General features: G+C 34.2%; 1 protein-coding gene across 3 annotated transcripts in view; it reads left to right on the forward strand.

Annotated features, from left to right (window-relative positions):
• The window catches only part of LOC129514450 (origin recognition complex subunit 4), an 85,270-nt gene that overhangs the window by 21,440 nt on the left and 38,270 nt on the right, over positions 1–25,560 (forward strand). For 2 of the 3 annotated variants that reach the window (XM_055333031.1, XM_055333033.1), the window contains exons 2-4: positions 15,135–15,208; positions 17,585–17,661; positions 18,427–18,517. In XM_055333031.1, the coding sequence (XP_055189006.1) occupies positions 15,152–15,208; positions 17,585–17,661; positions 18,427–18,517 (225 nt within the window). In that variant the 5' untranslated portion in view covers positions 15,135–15,151. Of the gene's footprint in view, positions 1–8,363; positions 8,409–15,134; positions 15,209–17,584; positions 17,662–18,426; positions 18,518–25,560 lie in introns of those variants that run through there. The other variant, XM_055333032.1, reaches the window with a different exon arrangement.

The following is a 25,560-nucleotide window of genomic DNA, read 5'->3' on the forward strand; positions in this document are numbered from 1 at the left end:
TTATTTGGTTTTAGTATCAAGGTAATGCCAGCCTCATAGAATGAATTTGGAAGTTACCCTTCTTCTTTTTTTTTTTAATTTTTTTTTTCTTTTTTTTTTAATGATAGTCACAGAGAGAGAGAGAGAGGCAGACACACAGGCAGAGGGAGAAGCAGGCTCCATGCCCCGGGAGCCCGACGTGGGACTCGATCCCGGGTCTCCAGGATCGCGCCCTGGGCCAAAAGCAGGCGCCAAACCGCTGCGCCACCCAGGGATCCCCAGTTACCCTTCTTCTGTTTTTTTGGAATAGTTTGAGAAAAATAGGTGTTAACTCTTCTTTAAATATTTGGTAGGATTTACCTCTGAAGTTGTCTGGTCTTGAACTTTTTTTTTTTTTTTTAATATTTTATTTACTTCAGAGATAAGCATTCATGTGTGAGCAGGAGAGGGAGAGAGAGAATCCCAAGCAGACTCCTTGCTGAGTGTGAAGCCTGACGTGGGGCTCAATCTCATGACCTTGAGATCATGACCTTAGCCAAAACCGGGAGTTGGATGCCCAACTGACTGAGCCATCCAGGTGTCCCTGGTTTTGGACTTTTGCTTCTTGGGAGTTTCTTGGTTACTTACTCTACTTCATTGCTAGTAAATTATCTGTTCAGATTGTTTTTCATCCTGATTCAGTTTTGGTACATTATCTGTTTGTAGGAATTTATCCATTTCTTTTAGGTAGTCCAATTTGTTGGCATATAGTTTTTCATAATCTCTTACAATCTTTTTTACATCTTTGATGTTGACTGTTACCTCTTCATTTCTGATTTTACATGAGTCCTCTCCTTTTTTGGATGAGTGGCTAAAGACTTGTCAGTATTATTGTTCTTTTCAAAGGACCACCTCCTGGTTTCATTGATATATTGTGCTTTTAGTCTTTATTTCCATTATTGTGCTCAGATCTTCATTATTTCCTTTCTTCTCCTGGCTATGGGCTTCTGTTCATTTTCTAGCTCTTTTGGGTGTAAGGTTAGATTGTTTTAAGATTTTTCTTGCTTCTTTAGATAAGTCTGTATTGCTACAATCTTCCCTCTTATAACAGTTTTTGCTGCTTCCCAAAGTTTGGATATTGTGTTTTGTTTTGTCTCCGTGTGTTTTTTATTCTTTAATTTTTTTTTTTGATTTATCCATTAACTGTTAAGTGGCATGTTGTTTTGCCTCTATGTATTCTCCAGATTTTTTCTTGTGATTGATTTGTCATTCTGTTGTGATTGGAAAAGATACATGACATGATTTTAATATTTGAACTGAAACTTGTTTTGTAGCCTATCATGATCTATTCTGGAGAAAAGTCCACATGCACTTGAAAATAATGTATATTTTGCTGGTTTTGATGGGAATGTTCTGTATATATCTGTTAGGTCCATCTAAGTCATAGTCCTGTTAATTTCTTCTTCATCTGTTATTAGTTTTATATATTTAGATACTCCTATGTTGGGTGCATAAATATTTACAATTATTATATCTGCTGGTTGGATTGTTTTTTCTATCATTAAGTGATTTTGTATGAACCTCAGAATATCACTTACTGATTTTTCCATTAATGGTAGTTAATTAGGAAAGTGGGATGTTAAATAATGGAACTTTTTATTTATTAGTTCACTATATTAACACAATTATAGGATGCTACAGTTAGTCACTGAAATAAGAGCTCGTTACAGATACTTGGCCAAACAATAATCTCTGATTGAGAAATAGATGTATTTTCATTAGTAAGCATATGTAGTTTAACGATGTATATATAAACATGTTCCAATGGCTGAAATGAGTTTGGAGAACTAAAATTTAGCATTTTACAGATTGAAGGAATCTTTCAGTTTCACTTTGTTTTGAAGAAAAAAGTTTAAAACTCCTTTCATATATAAAAACCACATAAAATTATGCTAGTGGGATTTGTTTTATTGGTGCTTGATTTCTCTAGAATAATATTAGTAGTAAGAAGGGATATAGTCTTGGTTTTATTTTGATACCTATTCTATTATAAATTGAAGCTTTCTAAAAGCTTATTACAGTTCTCTAAAAGGTAGTTTATCTTTTATTTATTAGGCTGTTAGCTAATATTTGATCCAGAATCGTTGATTCTGTTTATGAATTCTGTGTGAGCCATATATCTATATTTTCTGCTCTTTGTCTAGTTTTATTAACAAAGGTTATGTCAGGTGCATAGAATAAAGTCCAAAGGCCTGTATTTTTTTTTTCTAGGTATTGTGTACTTTTGTTTATTGTTGGGAGTTTTGTTTCAATGCTGGTGGTTTTTATTGTTGTTCTCTTTACCTCAAAGAATCAATTGAGGTAAAGAGTAGTCAAAGAATAGCAATTTTTTCAGAACAGAGAAGGGTGTTTACATAAGAATAAAGGAAACAGTATATTTGAACCTGTCTGTTCACAGTTGATCATCAGTTTAACCTTAGTTGAGTGGGGGTGGCTTGCAGAAAAGGATAGATATATTACACTTGAGTGCTTAACCTCAATCTCTGACTATAACTGGATTTCTGAGTAAATTTGTGCTCAGTGTTTTCATATGTGAGAATGAGGGAGTTATGTTTGATCTTGCTAAAAATAAGTGAGTCTATAACTTTTATGAAGACACTTTGGATATTGTCTTAAAGTCATCATGATGAACAGCTATTTTGCAGTACAAAGAATAATGTAAGTTACTGAAAATTCTGGTTTGGAGTCTCAAAAAGATGAAGTTTTCCTCTGTATTGTACAACGTTGTGTAAGAAAAAATTCTAAGCTGTCTTTTTATAGTAAAAAAAATACTTTTTTGGTGTACTCTTTTTTAAAAAATCCAATTACTTGTAGAGATCTTACTACAGTATAAATGTTTAAACTGAGATTTTTCAACTGTCATGGCAGTTATCTAAGCATGCTGATGAGGGATAGGGGCTGTATATTCATTAGCAGACACAATGGAAGATTATAATCTTGGGCCCTAGTACTCATATTGTAGGGATATGGTTTCCTTATGCTTTGTGCATAAGCGGAAGAGTCTCATTAGAAACAACAAACTGTTCTTAAAGTTTTTAGGGTAAATTATAAGATTTCGAGTTTACATGGAATAATTTCTAGGGATTCTCAAGTGGTTTCTAAGACAGTGTTTTCAATTTTTTCCTTCTAAAAGTAGTTTAATTAACATTTGCTAATTGGTTCACTGGGGTTGTAGCATATCATATTTATATTTGCATAAATTCAACTGTGAGCATGTCAAAGGGAGAAAAAACTAAATAGTGATGAGGATTCTATTTATTATTCTTTTTAAAGGAACATACACCCTGGAGTAATTGCTCTTGCAAGTACAATACTGTACAATACTATACTTTAAGAGTATAAAGCATACTCATGTGTTTTTCAAAAAAAAAAACCAAAAGTATATACATGTGTTCTCTTCTTACTGACTTTAGTGCCTAGGTCTTAAATATTAAGTCCTATTATGATACCTTCCTTCATCCAAAAAATGATGTTTCATTGATTCAGGTCTTTGTTGCCTTTATACTGTTTATTCATCCAAGTAAACACATTAGCTTTGGTTCACAAGCTTCATTCCTCTTCTTATTCAGCATATTTCTAGTCAGATTCCATGTGCTCAGAGAAAATCGGGTACTGTTGGTTTGTGTGACATTTAAGATGTAGTTATAAGTCAGTGCCAGTAGAATGATATAATAGATTTCAAAATCTGAAAGGATTTCTAGATTATTTGCAAATATGTGTTTCTTTCATTAGCCTATATAATTCAGAAGTGAATAGATTTTAAAGGTGTATTTTTAAAAAGTTTTTATTTTACACTAATACAAAATTGATACTTACATACGATGTTTCATGGTTAATAGTCATAAATGTTGTAGTAACTTATAAATTCCTTTTTTACCTGGAGATTTTGTGTCATTAAAGTTAATGATTTTCTCACGGATAGTGTTTACTTATTTTGTTGACTATTGATCCACTGGTGTCCTTAGAAACAACTCTGGGAGCATATTCATTAATGTCAGGATTCTAATAGGTACTTTACAAAGTAAATACATTTGCTAAAAAATTTATATGTGTACGTATCTTTGCACATATATGTACGTATGCATGTATATACATGTATTAGGTGTATGGGTATGTCTCCATATGTATATGTGGTTCCAGGTACATTGGTATATAGAATTGAAAACTAAGAAATAAGAGAGAACATGGCTTTTCTGGAAAATTGCAGACCTTTCAGTATGAATTATTTGGTCAGTTTTGAATGTTAAATATAAAATATTAGACATTATAAAATATCAGTGAAGAAAATAGCATGTCGTTATATAATTAGACTAAAGATGGTTAAACTTTGGATTCGTTTGATTTGAGTGATTTCTTAAGTAAATTGTTTCCCCTCTATATTCACTGGGAACAAATGGAAAGAAAAAAAATATATAATCAGGAGTAATAATAATTCTACTGTGGACAGCTTTATCTAGAAATCACATGCAAAAAAAGCAATTATTTGAGATTACTCTTCAGGTGTGAGGAGGAGCTCAGGGAAACATCTTACCAGAGACTGTGCCCCACCTTAACTAAACCCACTTAATTTTATAGACAACATTTTCACCTGATCCTTTAAAGAAGTACTAAAAATATATGTTTGCTTGTCAGTACACCTGGAATTTATACCTGTTTGTCCCTTATTTGTCACACCTTCAGCCCTTCTTTTAATTATATTTTAATCCTTTCCTTGCTACAAACACTCCAGCTGGCAAGAGATAAGTGTGGAAACTAATTCTGCCTGGCTGAAAAATAGCTCAAATATATTCTTTACTCAGTTTCATCTCAAAGAACAATAACAAAACATGGAAACTACCCACAGATTTCTCGTAAAGTGTCTTTCATTTTACATTATTTGACTGTTTATCCAATCAAGAACATTTTCCTAAATGGAGAGGCAAAGTTCTAACATTTTTGTCCATTTTTTTTTTAAAGATTTTATTTATTTATTCATGAGAGACACAGAGAGAGGCAGAGACACAGGCAGAGGGAGAAGCAGGCTGCATGCAGGGAGTCTGACATGGGATTCTATCCTGGGTCTCCAGGATCATGCCCTGGGCTGAAGGCGGCTCTAAACCGCTAAGCCACCCAGGCTGCCCCCATTTTTGTCCATTCTTAATGTTCTTTGAAAAATGTCAGCCATACTGAGTTAGACACTAAGTAAACAATAGTGAAATTTGTATTTTTGCTTTTACTTAAAGATTGGTGATAGTATTATTATTTTTAGTGTTTTCTTTAGTTATCATCGTAGAGAAATCTTTTTATTTTACTTTATTTTATTTTATCTTATTTTACTAAGAGTTCATGTCATAAAGTCATACTCCTCTCTGCTGGAACTTTAGGGTTTTGTCCAAAAGAGGGTTGTTGAAAAAAAATAATAATTTGTACGTTTTTCATTTTCAATCCTATCCACCAGTTTTACACAGTTTGTAGGAATTCTACTAAATTTCATCTTTTCTCATGAAATTTTGTTTTTCCAAACTGAAAAGTTATGTTTCTAACAGATGGACATAAATCCTATTTATGCACTTCATAGGAATACATGTTAGTTCTCTTTATAAGTGTTTTTAATGCCTATGTATGGCAATTTTTTACAGATAATACATTTTCAGCCACAATATCAGAAATAAAAGAGTTTTCAAAATGCTCTCTTCATAGCACAAGTTTCTTTCAAAAATCCATTTCTTTCCTATCTCCATTTTTAAGATTCTATGTAAAGTTTTTTTACTTTATTATTTTTTATTTTTATTTTTGCTAAGCAGTATGCTTTTGATAGGCCGTACTTTTTTTACTTTATGTATGTATGTATTTTTTTTTATTTATCTATCTATTTATTTATTTAGCAATATGCTTTTGATAGGCCGCACTTTTCATTCCAGGAAAGATCACAGGTTTTTTTTGGAATGTTTGAATTGTTTCACTTTCATTTAAAACATAGTATCTTTAAGTACATCAAGTTAGCTGCCTTCATTAATTCTACCCAAGTGAGCTCATATACCTATGTTGTGTAGTAATGAGCTCAACATGAATAACCATGCGGTGTCCCCCCCCCTTTTTTTTTTTAAGATTTTAATTTATTTATTCATGACAGACACAAAGAGAGGCAGAGACACAGGCAGAGGGAGAAGCAGGCCCCATGCAGGGAGCCCAACGTGGGACTCAATCCCTGGTCTCCAAGATCAGGCCCTGGTCTGTAGGCAGGCGCTAAACCGCTGAGCCACCGGGATGCCCTGTGGTGTCCCTTTTAACCTATCTCTTACTTAACTCCCATTCTTAGGTTTCCTAGGTTGCTGTTAGTGACATGACATGACTTGCTAACACAGATCAAGTGAAGATATTAATGTCAGTGTGTGTATTAAATATTATTTAAGCTTAATGTAACTTTAATTTTTTAGGTAAGTATTTTAAGTAAAAGTCTGTAAGTACTGGTTTTATCTGAGAGGATTATTTTGCACCAGTTAGCTTGGAGCTTGTTCATCTGCAGGGCAGGAAAAATTCTTTTGTTGTACCTTTGACCTACTTGGACAGCTTTGAAAACTAAGTAAATAGGACACATTCTCACTTGTTTTCTCTTGTAAATGCTTTCTTTGGTTTACAGTGTTACAGTGTCTGTTCACATTACTATAGTATAGACCTCTTGAATTTTTTTTTCCTTAACTTTGTCACTTAACAGACTCTTGAAATAGAAGTGTTGTTGGCCCTTGAACAACATGAAGATTAGGGGCATACTTTTCTTTTGTATGTCTTGTTCTTTTGTATGTCTTGGTATTTTCTATTTACAAACTGCCATTTGAAACTAATAATTTAGTAGCTTTGAAAATCAGATTTCTCCCTTCAGCAGGGTTTGCTGCTTTGTCTTTATTATTTTATTTTTTAAATTGTTGTAGCGTGCCCCTTTGCCAAAGATCAGTTTAAGGGATAAAACTAAGGTCTTTCAAGTCCCTGTAACCCTGTACCTTTCCCTGGGCATGCATCATGACTTTCTAATTCCCCGATTTTATGCAGTTTTTTTTTTTTTTTGAATGTCCTAATCTTTAATCTCTGGCTCCCAAAAAAGAGGAATAGTAGGGGCACATGGGGGGTTCAGTTGGTTAAGTATCCAACTCTTGGTTTCAGCTCAGGTCTTGATCTCCGGGTTGTGAGATGGAGCCCCATGTTGGTTTCAACACTTGGTATGGATACTGCCTAAGATTCTCTTTCTACCTCTGACCCCTCCACTGCAGCCCCACCCCTGCCTCTGCACTCCAGCAAACAAGCACTCTATCTAAAATAAAAAAAAAAAAAAAGTAAACACTGGAGAGAAAAGTGGCACTGGCCTTTTTAAATCCCGTGGAAGTTCTTTCTCAGAAGGAAGAGGGACTTCCAACAATAAGAGGAAATGGAATAATGATGGCAACCTGTCTATTTCTCAGAGATGAGAGACCACCATCAACACAAATCTCTGACATTTGGGCCTTAGGATTCCTTTTACCCATTCTATGACCACAAGCTGTGTGCAAGAACTCCAGTAACAGGTTCATAGCTGCCTCCCACTGGGCTCAGTAGTGGGGGATGGATAGCTGTTACTGAGCAAAGAGCTGAAATTAACCAAAATTAATGGCGATATGCTTTCCAAGCCTTTCTCTGGATATTACAAACCTTAAATAGACTCTAGAGTTCCAAAATAGTTATATCAGATTCTGTTCTGTACACTTGCTTTCTAGTGGAGATTCCTGGTGCTTCCTACTTTCCATAATCCATCTTCCCATAATGCCCTTAGGGCATTTCTTTTTAATTGTTTGTGTGTTTTATAGATATTGCAAGGATAGGGATCTCTGATTTCATTTTGCTCAAGATCCTTATCCACATGACTCCTTATTGGCTTTCCAAAGTTTATATGATAAACATGTTACTTTCTGATGTTAAAGTTACCTAATTTAAAAATACACGTTTAGGGAACGCCTGGGTGGCTGGCTCAGCGGTTGGGCATCTGCCTTTGGCTCAGGGTGTGATCCATATCCAGGGATCGAATCCCACATATGGCTCCCTGTGAGGAGTCTGCTTCTGCCTCTATGTCTCTGCTTCTCTCTGTGTCTCTCAGGAATAAATAAATAAAATCTTTAAAAAAAATAAAAATACACATGTTTATTAAACTATGCAGGTGCACATTTGGAAAAAAAACTAGATTGTCGGCCTTGAACATCTGGGATACTAGGAATTTTCTTTAAGAATGCATTCATTTGATACTTTTATTCACTTAGAGAAAAGCCTAGTGATGATTTTGATGGCTCTTTTTGATGTTTACGGTTTTGTTTTTTTTTTTTTTTTTCTTGCCACTTTAACAGAACGCTGCATTGAGTGTCACTAGAGGTAACAACTGCTGCTTATATGTAAGTTGTATGATCTTGGCAGGTTTTAAAAAATATCTCTGCTCAATTTCTACTCTTATAAAAAAGCAGACTGTATGTTCTTTAAGGTTTTTCCTTTACTAAATTTGTGAGTTTACCCCTTGTTTTATACTCTTACTGCCTTTTCTATTTTTATGTTCATATATCTTATTCCAATCAGATTTTAAGCTTTTTGAGGATAGAGACCAACTTTAATACTCATTTCTCTTATAGTGGTTTTCCCACAGCCTTATAATACATACTGATTCACTAAACATTTGTTAAATTGAATTGATTGATAATCCTTATCAGCTTGTGCTACTCGGTTTTCTCATTAAAATACAGGGAGGCACGTATACATTTAAATGTTTAATCCTTTTTTAGGTTGTATTATCTTCTATTTTATTTGTAATGTCACCCAGTGACAATTTGTGTTTAATATGGTAAATACATATTCCTTTAAGCACTCTCTGAAATTGAAGCCATAAACTCCTTTATATGTATACATAGACACACGTATGTGTTACCCATACACATATGCATGCAGGAATTCACACATGTACACATGGAAATTGGAGAATATGCCAAATATACGTTGCATAGCCATCTTACTATTTTCTTGGGCCAAATTAGTCATGGAATGTTATCCCCATATAATTATATTACCAAAAACTTTATATCTAGTTTACACAGCTGATAAGATGAGTGCCTAAAATTTGTGACATGAAAGGACTTAAAACAACAGTATTATTTTGATGAAGCAATATGTTTTTTACTTTGAAATATTTATTAAATCAATTCAGTAATTTATTGAACAGCTTCAGCTCTAGCTGGTGGTTATACAAAGCAGGTGTCATAATCTGTGCCTTCAGAAGATGTGATAATTCTGGGTCCTTTAAGACTGATAATTCAAAATCAGGTTTTATGTTACAATGCAGATGTTATATGCTGTTGCTAATCAACATGCTGAGAGATATTTGGTCAGTTCGCTAGATTTAAAAACAATCTGACTTTTTTGTTCAGATTAATGGTATATATACAATGGAGTATTACTCAGCCATAAAAAATGAGATCTTGTTATTTGCAACAACATAGATAGACCTAGAGGGCGTTATACTAAGTGAAATCTGAGAAAGACAAATACCAAATTATTTTACTTACATGTAGGATCTGAAAAACAAAACAAATAAGTAAATAACAACAACAAAAATATAGGAACAGACTGAGAAATACAGAAAACAAACTGATGGTTGCCAGAGGGGAAGGGGATGGTGGGAGGATGGTCAAATGGGTAAAGGGGTATAGGAGGTATAGGCTTCCAGTTATGGAATGTATAAGTCACAGATGAGTATACTCAATGGTATTGTCATAGTGTTGTGTGGTGACAGATGGTGGTAGCTACCCTTGTGAGCAGAGCATAATGTTTAGAGTTATTAAATCATTATATTTTACATTTGGAACTAATGTAACATGTGCAAACTCTAGTTCAATTAAAAAAAATAAATCTGACTTGAGGGATTATCCTAGGAGTCTATCCATGTTGATTGTCCCTGTATGGTTAAAAAAATAAGTAGTCATTTCCATTTTGTATTCTGAACCATTTGGTCTGGTGGTAATATATAAAGAAAAAGGTTATAATTTGGAGTCAACTTTCACTCTTACATAAACACATATAATAAATAAAGGCAGGTAGTTTACTAGGTTACATATGTATTCACCAAGACCAATGCATTGAAACATTAAGTAAAAAGAAAAGATAGGGTTTTCTAGAAAAGATAGGGTTTTTGTTTTCCTTTTTATTTATTTTTTTACTGCTCTTAATAGGATCTCTATGATGAGCAGCCTGGATTTTGGTGCAGTCCTCTCTTTCTGGGCAGTGTTCATAGCACCTGGCCTTTGGGAAAGAAAAGTATCTTTCTTCTGTGGATATTAACAATGAACTTCTCCATTTTGTTTTCACTACAGCTATAATGATCTCAAATGTGACACTTAATCCTCAGGAGATCTATATCCAGGGAAGTGGTCAAACTAACACAGACCTAAGTTGCTCAGGTTTTTTAAAAAAGAACCTTTTTGTCATTACCAAGAGCCCTACAGGCATGTTCTGTAACACTAATCCAGTTTTTTTTCCACCTCTACGTATTACAATAATAATATGTAGTAGAGAGGGTTTCTACCCCTGAAGAGTCAAGTCTGTTGCCCTGGGATTTATTTTATTTTTTATGATCATTCATCCTTTTTGCTTATGTCTTCCTAAAAACTACTTGCTCTTTGCCGCCTACCACCCACTTGGCATCATAGTAACTGACACAGCCTATCCAACTGCTACACCATTAGTGCTTTTTTCATCTTGTAATTGGAACTGTGAGGCTGTAATCTTCAGTTAGCACCATTATTTAGCTGGCTTTATCAGAGCAAATGTTTGCCCTCTCTTCTGAATCAAGCACATCCTTTTTTTGTTGTTGTTTTTATACTAGGTGCCTCTCATGTTGTTTGATACCAGTCTGAGACCGGTAATGGGTTGCTAACTACTTTTTAAAGTATTTTTTAGGTACTAATTTTTATTTTTGCTTAATTTTTTTTTTTAGTCTAAGGATTTTAATTTTTCCCAAGAAATACTGATTAATCAAAAACTAAAAACATTGTTTTCTATGCTATTAAAACATATTTGTCAAAATAATTTAGTTCTTTGCAGGAAAGAAAGTTGTTTTGTATTGTTTTGTTTTATTTTATTCAGGGGATGACATAAATATACAACATTCAAGCAAGTGTTTGTTTCTATATTTCACTTTTTTGCTTAAAGAGTTTATGTGAATATCCTCTGAGGCTCTCTGAATTATCAGATGATAGGGCAAAACCTTTATTACTTTTCAGTAACTGGAAGAAAAACTTTTTTTCCACTTGGGCTTATGCTCTGTTATCTATTTTTCTAATAGGAAGCCTTCTAGCTCATTTGTTCATTTACCATGAAGTATGGTTCTGGGACTGGCAATAGGAGCATCATCTGGGAACTTATCAGAAATGCAAATTTTGAAGTGCTACTCTAAACTTATTAAAACAGAAGCTCTGGGGATGCTGCCCAGCAATCATTATCTTGTTTTGGTTTGGTTTGGGTTTTTGTTTTTATTTTTTATTTATTTTATTTTATTTTATTTTAAGATTTTATTTATTTATTCATAGAGATGCAGAGAGAGAGGCAGAGACACAGGCAGAGAGAGAAGCAGGCTCCATGCAGGGAGCCTGACGCGGAACTCACTCCAGGGTCTCCAAGATCACGCCCTGGGCTGCAGGCGGCGCTAAACCGCTGCGCCACCAGGGCTGCCCGGGTTTTTGTTTTTAATTTAAGTTCAGGTTTATATACATACAGTACATTATTAGTTTTAGATATAGAGATTAGTAATTCATCAGTTGCATGTAATATCACATGTACTCCGTAATGCCCTACACCCAGTTACCCCATCCTCCACCCATCTCCTCTCTAGCAACTCTCAATTTGTTTCCCAGAGTTAAGAATTTCTCGTGGTTTGTCTCCCTCTCTGATTTCTTCCCATTCAGTTTTCCCTTTCTTCCTCTTTGATCCTGTTTGCTGTTTCTTATATTCCACATATGAGTAAAATCATATGATTATTGTCTTTCTGATTGACTTATTTCTAAGCTCAGCATAATACCTTCAGTTCCATCCATATTAATGTAAATTGTAAGTATTCATCCTTTGTGGTTGCTGAGTAATATTCCATTATATACCACGTCATCTTTATTCATTCATCTGTCAGTGGACATCTTGGCTCTTTCCATAGTTTGGCTATTCTGGACATTGCTATTATAAACATTGGGGTGCATGTGTCCCTTCATATCACTTCACTACATTTGTATCTTTGGGATAAATACCTAGCAGTGCAATTGCTGGGTTGTAGGGTAGCTCTAATTTCAACTTCTTGAGGAACTCGCATACTGCTTTTCAGAGTGGCTTCTTAACCATTACTAACTTGAGGTCTTTGAGATCCATGTAACTATAGATTGATCTACCTATAATTTCTTTTTATTACTAGTATTCAAACCAGCATTTTTTATATTGAGGGAAAACTCAATGAGTGAATGTATGCCACTGAAGTATGCTTTCATGATACTACAGTGCCTTAGTTGAATTTGCACTTTGTATTTATTGCCTTGTCAAAGAAGTACTGTCAAAGAAATTGTTTAGAACAAGATTCTGTGTTCTTGCTTCCTCCTGTTCCCCCATCCTTCTCTTGGTTCTTCTCTCTAGTGTAATGTGGTAATTTAGTAAGGGTATTGTGTCACTGTGCGTGGATTTTGATAGCATGGCGTATCAGGTAAACCATTTAATTTAACCCCCACAATATTCTTTGAATTAGATAATACTTTTATTTCAAATTTTGCAGAGAAGAAAACTGGGACTTAGGAAAGTTAATTTGTAAAGGGACACCACAAAACCAGAACCCAAATCTTGGTCTTGCTAGTAGTTAGTAACAAAGTTTTTGAGGACACAGTATTACCATCAGTCTCATTTGTCTTAATTCTACTTTTCTTTGGCTCTTTAGGAATTTGCATTTATATTAAATTTTATATAGAAATTTTTTTTCTGGACTTGTTGAATAATATTCTTAATTTCATCACTTGTGACTTTTTAAGAAAAGCAAAATTTCTAGAAAAACTCTGGTGTCTTCATCTTCACTTCCCATGCTTTTACTTTTTTTCTGGTTTAATTTAAAAAGTGAAAACCTCTTCATCTATTCAGTAAAACATTTAAGTCTATAGTGCCGAAATTTTCAGACATGCTAAATGCATCTAGTAACTTTAAGTTTGAAATAAGTAAGGAAAGTATTACAATCATGGCAAATTGTGTTAGAAGTAAAAGCATACATATTGACTAGTAATTTTAATCTTCATTTGAAATATTCCTCTTAAACCTCAAGTCTTTATTGAAAGCAGCAAATAAAAGATGAAATATACTACCCTAATTCCAGAAAGGAGAATATATTCCTAATCATTTTTAATGTGTTATTAGCAAGCTGTCAGTCAATTATAAAAGATACAAATACTTGACGCTCTTTGTCTAACAATAATTGACTTTTTGTTAGGTCAGATGTTGATTTATTAGACCTTTTTTATGTCAGAGGTGTTTTAAGCCACAATGAGGATATCATTTCATGTTGCTGAAAGGGTTTTCCCTATACATGCAGCTCTTGTTTAAGGAAAAAAATAATAAAATAAGCAGAATAAAGTAAAAATAATTAATATGAAGATTCTCAGAGTGCCTTGCATAGGTATTAGGCTGCTAGAAAGTGTGCCCTAGGGCAGCTGAGAAGACTGCTCTTCTTCTAAGAAAAAGTATTCTTATGTGATAAAACAACAATTGACTACTCTGTTCTTGAGTTTCCAGTTTGGGAGCTTGGAGCCAGAAGCCCTACGGAGTTTAGGCCGTGACTACATGAGTTATATAGTAAGGGGGAGACAGATTTCCTTGCTGTCTGTCAAGGCCTTGCTCAGATGCTATCCTGTTAGCTTTCCAGAAAAGAATAAAACAGCATCCGAAGGGTTGGCATCTAATTGTCAGTATGTAAAATTAATAAATATGAGTCATTAAGTTATTAAATGAGTTAAATGCAAAGCACTTTTAACAATTCCTGGTATATAAGTAAACACTGCTTAGGTTCTTATTACCAGACTAGTAAAGGATTGCTATTGGAAACCAGTGCTAAGAAAATTAGATTTTTAGCCGGAGATATTTATCTGTGAATATACTGCCTTGAAGAAGGATTTTATTTTTTGAAGAAGGAGTTTTTAAAAGTTGTCTTTTTTTATTATTATATGTTTTTCATTAATGTTATCATTGCCGATTTTATTTGGATATTATGTTAAATGCTCAGAATTTTAAAATGTACTTACTTTGAGGATACTGACCATTAAGTGAACAGTCTTTTTAAATGTAATTTGATTATGGATGAAGAGAAATTTAGGCAATTAAATGGATGTTCACAGAAGAGGCATTTTACCTACTCTCTAGTGATTATGTATGTTTGATGAGTAAAGCAAGAAAGTGAAGGCTTGGGGCACCTGAATGGCTCAGCCCGAAGGCAGGTCATCCCAGAGTCCTGGGACTGATGAACTCCATGTCAGGCTCGCTGAGCAGGGAGTCTGCTGCTCCTCCCTCTCCCCCTGCCTGCCTGCCTGTGCGCGCCCCCCCCCCCCCCCATGTAATGAATAAAATTTTAAAGAAAGAAAGGAAAGGAAGCGAAGGCTTTCTGGAAGGTGAAGATCCTGTGGAATGGATGAGGAGAGAAACATTCTGTATAAAAGAAGCATACAGGTTTTTTTTTGTTTGTTTGTTTGGTTTTTTTAAGTTAAGGAAGGGAATGTGAATATTGGGTTGAGAGGAAAGGTAGGAATTAGTTGTCTGTAAGAACCATATACTGTGTTGTATTGGAATGTCAAAGCCTACACTTAGACAAGAACTGTTGAGTTTTTTTCAGTTTTAGTAAGAAATAATTAACATACATTAATGTATAAGTTGAACGTATACAGCATGATTGATTTACATATGCTGTGAAATGATTACCACAAGAGATTCAGCTGAGAGTTTTTGAAATTTGCGAAATTGGACATTGTCATGTTTTAAAATTTGTGTTTTTGATTCTGTAATAGTAAATTTTTAAATAATGTCTTTATAAACCAATAATGTATTATATTCATGCTTTTTTGTTTTTTAAGGATTTCAGTGTATTAAAATGAGCAGTCGTAAATCAAAGAGTAACAACGTAATACATGCAGAGTACCTTTCACAGGTTAGTATGCATTTTCATTAACCTCAAAGTCTGTTACCATGCAAAGCTGATCAGAGAAATAGTCATCTTAATTTGAATTCTCCCTTAACACGAAGAATCACCCTTTCCATTCTCAGGGAGAGAACGTCTTACTCTACTTTCATTCTTTGTAAGTTTCTAGACAGTTGGAACCCTAACTTTACTCCTGTCTTTCCAAATGTGTTCTAATTTCAGTTTACTTCAGAGTTCTGTACTTCCTTTTTTAAATATATTCCTATTTTATTTCTTGTGATGCTGTTATAAATGGAATTGCTTTTTAATTTATTTGTTATGTGTCTAAATGCAATTTATTTTTATATATTAATCTTGTATCCTGCAGCCTTGCCAGACTTAGTAGTTCTAATATGTTTAGTTTATTCTTTAGTTTTTTATATATGAGCATGTCATCTGCAAATATAGTTTAACTTCCTTTTCAATCTGGTTGACTTTAATTTTTTTTATTGTCTAATTACTGTGCCTAGAACTTTCAGTATGATATTGAGAACAATGACAAGAACAGTATTGTTTTGTTTTTTATTTTGGGGAAATACATTCAGTCTTTCACCATTGATGGGATGTTAGCTATAGGTTTTTTTGACGTCCTTTATCAGGTTGAGGATGTTGGCCTTTTTTTCTAGTATGTTGAGTGTTTTTATCATGAATATTTAATATTATTTTAAGTCCATACTATATTCCAAGTTGAACACACATCTATATTTATATCTATATATCTTAAGGAATAAAGTAGGGCATGGATATAATAACTGTTCTGGCATTTCTGTTATCTGACTTGACCAGAACTATAGTTTTTTCTCATCAAAATTAAATGTGTGTTACTGGCATGCCTTCATGTAAGACCTTACGTTTGTTTGTTTGTTTGTTTTTTTTTTTTTTGAAAGAAAATGTTTAACTCTGTTTCATGAAAAATTTGTAGCTGAAGTGTAATTTACTTCCAAATAAAGGGCATAAATCTTTCACAGGCAGGTTGATTAATTTTTATACACGTGTACACCTGTTTAACCTTCATCTCAGATCACTTTGAGATTTTTTAACCTTTCACTGTTTTCTATAGCTTCACTTCACTTTATCCCTTAGATTTTATTCCTTTTTATTAGACTTCAATGAAGTTTAAAAAAGAAAAGGACTGTGGTTTATCTTTTTGATTTCTAATGATCTTATCAAGGTAGAGGAATACATATTATGATTAGTATTAAGATTTCAAAACTAATTTTAAAATCAAATAATTGGCTCTTCTGGCCTCACTTCTCTTATTCTTTCCCCTTCTTAAAGGTAGTTAGGATTATTTTATCTCCAGTGAATAATTTGCTTTGCTTAGCTTCTGGTACATATAAACAGAACTCAGATTTTATCTTTTTGATACATGAAAGATCAGTCCCATGCTGTCAGTCTGAGAGAAGCGTATAATCTTGGAAACTTCTTGTTTCTGATGATGGGACCGAATCTGAAATAGCCTCCTAAGGTTTTTGTCTTTGGAAGATTTCTGTATTAGCAGATGCAGAAAAGGAATGCTTTTAATGGTCTTTTTAAAGATTGTGCTAGATTATCTGACAATGTTTTACAACTCAGTATAAGGCCTTATTCTAAGGCAGATTCAAAATTTAGGTCCTTCCAAGAATTTTTTTTTTAATTCATTCCAGTGATTCCTCATTTTATAGATAGAGCTGAATCTAATTTCTTCCATGTACTCGAGTATTTCCTTAAATGCTGAATTACTACTTTTTTTTCAGTGTGTTATTTCTTTCCTGTTTATTTCTAATGTTTCTTTAGGCATGGATCATGCTCTTTAGTAGTAACATGCTCCGTTTCTAATAGGTCCTCAGTAACTATATGAACTTTTAAACTTATTTTCTTAGAATCTCGACTTTTATGAGAGATGCAGATAAATAGGGCTTGAGCTAAGCCGGTTTAGATTTGTTTGGTCTCTAGAGATTGAGGTATGGTTCATGAGCATTATTATTAGATGAGATTACATTATTAGATTCTCTCCTGTTCTTGTTCCGTGGCTTAGATGTTACATACAAAGTAAAGTACTCATTTATTCACATTGCAATAAACCAACCCTCAAATTGCCAGTGTGGCTAAAGTAAGTAATTATTTCTCTTGTTGAACCATACAAGTAAATTCTCACTCTTCCTCTGGGATTTGAGATAGGTAAAAAGAACCATTAATTTTACAATTCATGAAAATGGTACCAGAACTCTTAAAGACAAGTTATTTAGGTAGGTTTGAATAGGCTCATTAATACGTAATTCTAATTGCTATAAAAGTATATTCTCATTCATTTTTTATTTCATGTGTAACATTTTCATTTATATTTATTCACTTTGTTTTTATCAGGTACAAAGAATTTTACGGGAAAGATTTTGTCATCAGAGCCCACAGAGTAACTTATTTGGAGTACAAGTACAATACAAGTAAGTTTAGCTATCCCTTTGTCTGCTATAAATCTTTAAAGATGTCCTTAGGTTTTGCAAAAATTATCTTTTTATTTTTATTTTTAAGATTTTATTATTCTTGAGAGAGAGAGAGGGGCAGAGACACAGGCAGAGGGAGAAGCAGGCTCCATGCAGGGAGCCTGACGCGGGACTTGATCCCAGGACTCCAGGATGATGTCCTGGGCTGAAGGCAGGTGCTAAACCGTTGAGCCACCCAGGCGTCCTGCAAAAATTGTATTATATGGATTTTTATATTACATGGATTTTTATCTGAATAAGGTTGACATTTTTATAGGAATAAAAAAAATTCTTTTTTTTAATAGAAACTCAATATTTTAAAGCAAGAGCAGATAATGAAAAAGCTCCTTACCTTTCAATCTTGTGTTGCTCCTGCCATCTGGTATTATGGAGAAAATTCTGAGTTTTTTGTACCTAATATTGGACAGCCAGCTGCAGAGTGAAAGGTCCCAAGACTTACTGTTGTCTCTTGTCCCATACCATCATAAAGCCAGGATATTACAAACTTACTTGGTTTCCTCTTTAGGTTTCCAGAAAATTCATTTTGACCCACCCTCTCTTCTGTGTTTTTCTGTGTAGCACAATTTGGAGCATAAGTTAAGCGCCCAAAGAGAAAAAGGGAATGCCTGTTTTCTGTGCCTACTCAAATTCAACTTTTAAATAGTATTATCTTACAAATTATTCCAGCTTCCTTTTTAAATTTTGGCTTATTTATTGTCATTTCAGACACTTAATTGAGCTGCTAAAAAGAACTGCTATCTATGGAGAAAGTAACTCTGTTCTCATTATTGGACCACGAGGATCAGGAAAGACCATGGTAAATTGATTTCTGGTATATCCTTGTTTCTGTAGGCGTGCCTTGATTCTAAGAGACAGTACTGAAAATATTTTTTATTATTTTCATTATTTTGTTAAGTTTGCTTTTTTTCTTTTAAATCGTCGAACACATGCAAAGCCTTAAAACTTAGGGTGATATATTTGAGTTGAGCATAACTTTTATACCTTATTTTTCCCCACAGTAACAGATTTTCAATTGATGTTTTTTCCATTATGGCCTTTGTCTGTGAAGAGTTTGTGATTGCCAGTAGAAAAAAACAAATTAGCATTTTTTGAGCACATTCTTGGTGCCTTTCATCTATGTTCTGTACCTTACCTTATGCTTTTTATTTGTGTTATCATTTATTTCTTACCCTAACCCTGCAAGGTAAGCATTATTTCTATTTATAAATTAGGTAACTGTCATACGATGCATTCTTTTTCCCCCTCATTGTTTTATTGTTTATTGTTCAACCCTAACTCAAGTAATTTTTTCGTATGTACAGTTACATGTTCTAGAATTCTTTTCTACTTTCCCTCTCTATCTTATTTGCTTAGTTATCTCAAAAAGGTACTCTTGCATATTACTATCAATTTTCAGTACTTGTTCTATGTAAAAGCTCTTTTCTGCTATATTACATGCAATGAATTTAGATTTCTCACTAACATACTTTTTAAAAATTATTTGCAGAAGTAAAGTTATTTATTAGATAAAGTTATGTTAATTAGAAATAAGATTGTTTTTTGCAATGCCTTGGATGGCTCAGCGGTGAAGCGCCTGCCTTCAGCCCAGGGCATGATCCTGGAGTTCCGAGATCGAATCCCACATCAGGCTCCCTGTATGGAGCCTGCTTTTCTCCCTGCCTATTTCTCTGCCTCTCTCTCTCTGCCTCTCTCATGAATAAATAAATAAAATCTTTAAAAAATAAAAAAAGAAATGATTGTTTATAAAGTGATGAATGTTGACTGTATATTAGGTAAGGTGAGGAAACAAGGGTTTTACTGTAATCACCCATTTCCAGTGAGAATATATATCTAGATAATTTCTTTTCTTTTTTAATCTTTGAAGAATTTTCCCGTTTATAATAATTTTTTAGTTTTGACTGTATTTCATTTTGTTCAGTGCTTATGCTCATCATTTTATACAACCACTATTTCTTTATTCTTGAGTTCTTTAGTATGATTTTCCTTTATGTTTGACTTCAGTACTGTTTGGGTGGTTTTGACAGTAAACCATTGTGACTGGTATGCCTTTTAGCTGTAGAATGTTTTAAATTTTTAACAATAATATTATTAACAGTAGAAACACTGAGGAAAGGATATGTACAGAAATGTCACAGAAAATTAAATACAAATCTGTTAAAAACATTAGTAAATTTGTCTACCAGGTTGACATACCTATAGAATTGATAACATTAAGATTGTAAACTTACAGGGAATTAGACACGTGTTCCTGTGGGAAAATAAATTGACATAACTAGAATAAGAGACAGTATTTAACCACATTACAAAGTAATATACCCTTTGATTCAGCAACCCTTTCTAGGAATTTATACTTGTGAAATGACGTATATACAGTTACTCATTGCAACACCATTTTTAAATAGTGAAAGAAGAGAAACAACATAAATGGCCATCAACAGAATACTGATCGATTAATCCACATAATAGATTATTATGCATCTGTGAAAAGAAACATTTGTCTGTAGTCCAGAAAAAAAGGGAAGAAAAATATCATATTTTTATTAGTTTGTGCAGGCATACTTCATTTTGCTCTGCTTTGTTGTACTTTGCAGATAACTGCATGTGTTTGTGTTTTGTTTTTTTATTACAAAGATTTTTGGCAGCCCTTTGTTGAGCAAGTATGCAGGCACCATTTTTTCCAGCAGCATTTGCTTGTTTTGTCTCTATGTCACATTTTGGTAACTTTCACAATATTTTAGGTATTTCCATTATTATATTTGTCATGGTGATCTGTGATCAATGATCTTTGATGTTACTATTATAATTGATTTGGGGTGCCAGGAGCCATGCCTGTATAAGATGGCAAACTTAATGGGTAAATGTGTTCGTTCTGATTGCTCCAGTGCCTTCCACTCTCCCATCTCTCTCCCTTTCCTCAGGCCTACTTTTTCTCTAAGATACAAGAATAATGACATGAGGCCAAATAATAACCCGAATGGCCACCAGGTGTTCAAGTGAAAGGGAGAGTCCTGCATGTCTCACTTTAAATCAAAAGCTAGAGATGACTGAGTTTAGTGAGGTGGGCCTGTCAAAAGCCAAGATAGACTGTAGGCTAGGCCTCTTACACCAAACAGCCAAGCTGTGAATGTAAAGGAAAAGTTCTTGAGGGAAATTAAAAGTGCTACTCCAGTGAACTCACCAATGATAAGAAGGTAAAACAACCATATTGCTGATACAGAGAGAGCTTTAGTGGCCTACACATTCCCTTAAGCCAGTGCCTAATCCAGAGCAAGGCTGTAATTCTGTTCAATTCTTTGAAGGCCAAGAGAAGTGAGGAAGCCCCAAAGAAATGTTTGTAGTTGGCAGGATTTGGTTTATAAGGTTTAAGGAAAGTAGCCACCTCTAAAACATAAAAGTGCAAGGTCATGCAGCAAGTGCTGATGCAGGAAAAGGGACCATGATGAAACATGGACAATGGACACACACTCTTGTTGGATTTTGTACCGGGAGGTGATACAGAGCGCATCTTCTCATAGTTCACTGGCCAAAGTGTCACATGGTCACACCTAATTTCAAGAGAGTAAACAAGTGTATTCTGCCTAGGTGACTAGAAGCCAAGTTAACTAGTATTTGGTGAATTTCACTGGCGACAACAGCTAACTTGTTTTGAGCCTGTGTTTCTGTGATTTTTCCCTGTCTAGATACTTACAGATTTTCTTTGTCTTAGTATGAATATGACTAATATCTAACCTTAGGTCATAAAAACTGATACTTTGTAAATGCCCTTAATATGGTACACCTGGGTGGGTGGCTCAATGGTTGAGCATCTGCCTTCGGCTCAGGGTGTGATCCTGGAGTTCCAGGATCGAGTCTCGCAGTCGTGCTCCCTGCAGGGAGCCCGTTTCTCCCTCAGCCTGCATCTCTGCTTCTCTGTGTATGTCTCATGAATAAATAGAATCTTTAAAAAGAAACTCCTTAATATGAATTTAGATCTTTTTTTCAGTACAAGATAATTTTTTTTCAATCTTCATTATTTTATGATCTTTGGAAAATATATCATCATACAAATGTTTGAAAAACATTTTTAGGGACACCTGAGTAGCTCAGTAGGTTAGACGTATGCCTTCGGCTCAAGTCATGATCCCGGATTTCTGGGATCAAGCCCCAAGTCAGTCTCCCTGCCAGGCGGAAGCCTGCCTCTCCCTCTCCTCTCTGCTTGTGCTCTCTCTATCTCTGTGTCTCTCTCAAATAAATTTTTTTTTTTTTAAAGAAGAAAGGAAAACATTTTTAGATAGTGCTTTAATTTTTCAGGAAACTCATAGTGATACTCTGAGAAAATGAACTCTAGGGAATCAGTACCTTGGACCTATTCTATCCTAAACTATGCCTCTTGAAACAAAGTGGCATTATAACAGAGAAGTTGAATTGTAGTGATGTGTATGTCAAAGTGTCAAGCCTAATAAAAATGTAACTTGAGCAGCTAATGCCTGAAATTATTCTGAACTTCATCTTGGAAATTTGTCCCTAAGCGGATGGAGAAGGTTTAGAAAAAAAGGAAATAGAGTTAGTAAACACTTACAAAGATGTTTAAGTACAAATTAAAACTATACTCCATTTCATTAGTAAATCAGCTAAAATAGATCTATTTTTTACCAGGAAAATTAAGCATAAAAGAGAGTCTCCCCTATTATAACCACTCCCCCATGCACATACATAAAACTTCGCCTGTTATTAACATCTTCCCCAAGTATAGTACATTTGTTAAATTGATGAATCAGTTTTAGTATGTTTTTATTAACTAAAATCCCATGGTTTTCGTAAAGGTTCACTCTTTGTAATGTACAATTATGTGGGTTTTAATAAATGCATAATGTCATGTATCCACCATTACAGTGTCATACAAAATAATTCTACTACCCTAAAAATCCCCTGTGCTTTATCTACTCATCTTCCTACCTGCAACCCTTGGCAATCACTAATTATTTTATTGTCCCCCATAAGTTTTGCCTTTTCCAGAATGTTACATAGTTTGAATCATAAAATATATAGCCTTTTCAGATTGACTTCTTCCATTTGTCATATGAGTTTAAGATTTCTTTATGTCATTTCATGGCTTGACAGTCTCATTTCTTTTATTTGCTTAATAATAATACAGTGTATGAATGTGGCATTGTTGATGCATTCACCTATTAAAGGAAATCTTGGTTCCAATTTTTGGCAGTTGTGAATAAAGCTATTATAAAGACTTGTATATGTGGACATAGTCTTCAGCTTAACTGGGTAAATAACTTATGAGCACCAATTGCTGGATCATATGTTAAGACCATGGTTAGCTTTATAAGAAGCTATTGATCTGTCTTCCAAAGTAACTGTACCGTTTGCTTTTTTCACCATATGCATCTTCATTAGCACTCAGTATTCTCAGTGTTTTTAACTTCAGCTATTGCAGTTGAGAGGTGGTGGAATCTCAATGCTGTTTGTATTTGCAGTCCTCTAATTATGTATAATAAGTAATTTTTCATATGCTTATTTTCATCTATCTTTGGTATTTTATGACCATTTTTGAACTGTTGATTTGTTTCTTGATGTACATTAAGAGTTATTTGTATATTTTGGATATGTGTTTTGCAAATACGTTCTTCGAATCTGCGGTTTGTCTTTTAATTCTATTAATCCTTTTCTTGGCAAGCATTTTTTCATTTTTTTTAAAGATTTTATTTATTTGAGAGAGAGAGTGTGTGTATGCACACAAGTCAAGAGGAAAGGGTTAGGGGGAGAGGGAGAAGCAGACTCTTCACTGAGCAGGATCCCTACACGGGGCTCAATCTCAGGACCCTGAGATCATGACCTGAGCCAAAGACAGACGCTTACCTGACTGAGCCACCCAGGTGCACCCAGTTTTTTTTTTTCATTTTAAAAAAAGTTCAGTTTATCAGCCATAGATTGTGACTTTGGTATTAAATCTAAGACTTAATCACTATGCCCAAGATGTAGGTTTTCTCCTATGTTTCCTTCTAGAAGATTTTTGGTTTTGTGTTTTACATTTGGTTTGGTGATTGATTTTGAATTAATTTCTTTGAAAGGTGTAATAAAAAATTTGAAATCTTTGAAATCTGTGTCTAGATTCTTTTTTTTTTTTTTTTTTTAATTTTTATTTATTTATGATAGTCACAGAGAGAGAGAGAGAGAGGGAGAGAGGCAGAGACATAGGCAGAGGGAGAAGCTGGCTCCATGCACCGGGAGCCCGACGTGGGATTCGATCCCAGGTCTCCAGGATCACGCCCTGGGCCAAAGGCAGGCGCCAAACCACTGCGCCACCCAGGGATCCCTAGATTCTTTTTTTTTAATATGAATGTTTAAATTGTGTTAGAATTTGTTGACGAGGCTATCTTTTCTTCTTTGAACTACCTTCACTTCTTTTTCAGATGTCAGTTAATTGTATTTGTGTCTATCTATTTCTGCCTGTCTTGATTAGTGTAGCTTTATAATAAGTCTTAAAATCGGGCAGTGTCAGGCTTCTTTGTGTGCTTCTTCAATATTGTTTTGGCTATTCTGGGTACTTTCCCTTTTTGTATTAACTTTAGAATTAATATATTAATTTCCAAGTACTGGAAATTTTTGAGCTAATTTGTAGTTTCAATCTATAGATCACACTGTAAAAATTGGTTTCTTTAACTGTATTGAATTTTCACATTCATGAACATGGGCTGTCTTTCCATTTACTTAGGTATTTCCTTGGAGTTTTGTGGTTTTCCTCTTATAAATCTTATATATTTCATTAGGTTTGTACCTACATATGTAAATATTTTTGATTCTAATGTGAATAGTACTATATTTTAAATTTCAGATTCCAAGTGTTCATTGCTTATATATAGGAAAGCAAATTACTTTTGTGTATTGTCTTGTATCTTGCAATCTTGGTTTAATTGATTATTGGTTCTAAAAATTTGTCAATTCTTTGGGATTTTCTACAATCATGTCATCTACAAGTAGAAGAAAGTTTTATTTCTTCCTTTCCTCTTTCCTTTTATACCTTTATTTCCTTCTCTTATATTTATTATTCACAGGCTGTGTTTAAGCATTGAGGATAAAATTAACTGATATTATACAAACCCTCAATATGAATTTGTCTGTTTTCACTAATGAATAATTTTATTTTTGAGTATTCTCTTTCATTTCTTCTTGTCCTTTCTTAGGATTAGCCTTTGATCTCATTTCTCTGTGTTATTTCTCCATGTTTCTTTCTTTTCATCTTTTTCTTCCTCTCCCTCAGCATTCTGGAATATCTTTAGTGTGATTTTCTTCCTCTCGTCCATTGTTTGCTCCTTTTTTTTTTAAATTTTTTTTTTTAAGATTTTATTCATTCATTCACGAGAGACACAGAGAGATAGAGATATCTCTATCTAGAGATAGAGTCTAGAGACTCTAGAGATAGAGACACAGAGAGAGGGGCAAAGACACAGAGGGAGAAGCAGGCTCCATGCAGAAGCCCGATGTGGGACTCTATCCCGGGACTCCAGTTTTAGTATGTGTGCTGCTGAAGTGAGCACTATCCTGGGACTCTAGGATCTCGCTCTGGGCCAAAGGCAGATGCTCAACTGGTGAGCCACCCGGGCGTCCCCTGTTTGCTTCTTTTTTTTTTTTTTTCCCCCTGTTTGCTTCTAATGTGATACTGCATTTTAGTTTCTAATAATCCTTCCTTCTGGTCTGCCTCCTTGTCATGCACCTTCTTATCTGTTGTTTTGTGTTTATTTAAGTCTGACTTAAAGAGCCCAAAATATTTATTTTCTAAAATACACATTTTCAGCAGTATTTAATCTTTTTCATCAGCTTACTATCTCCTTTCATGTTATACCATCT

The sequence above is a fragment of the Nyctereutes procyonoides genome, unplaced genomic scaffold (genome assembly GCF_905146905.1).
Source record: "Nyctereutes procyonoides isolate TBG_1078 unplaced genomic scaffold, NYPRO_anot_genome, whole genome shotgun sequence".
Classification (NCBI taxonomy): Eukaryota; Metazoa; Chordata; class Mammalia; order Carnivora; family Canidae; genus Nyctereutes; species Nyctereutes procyonoides.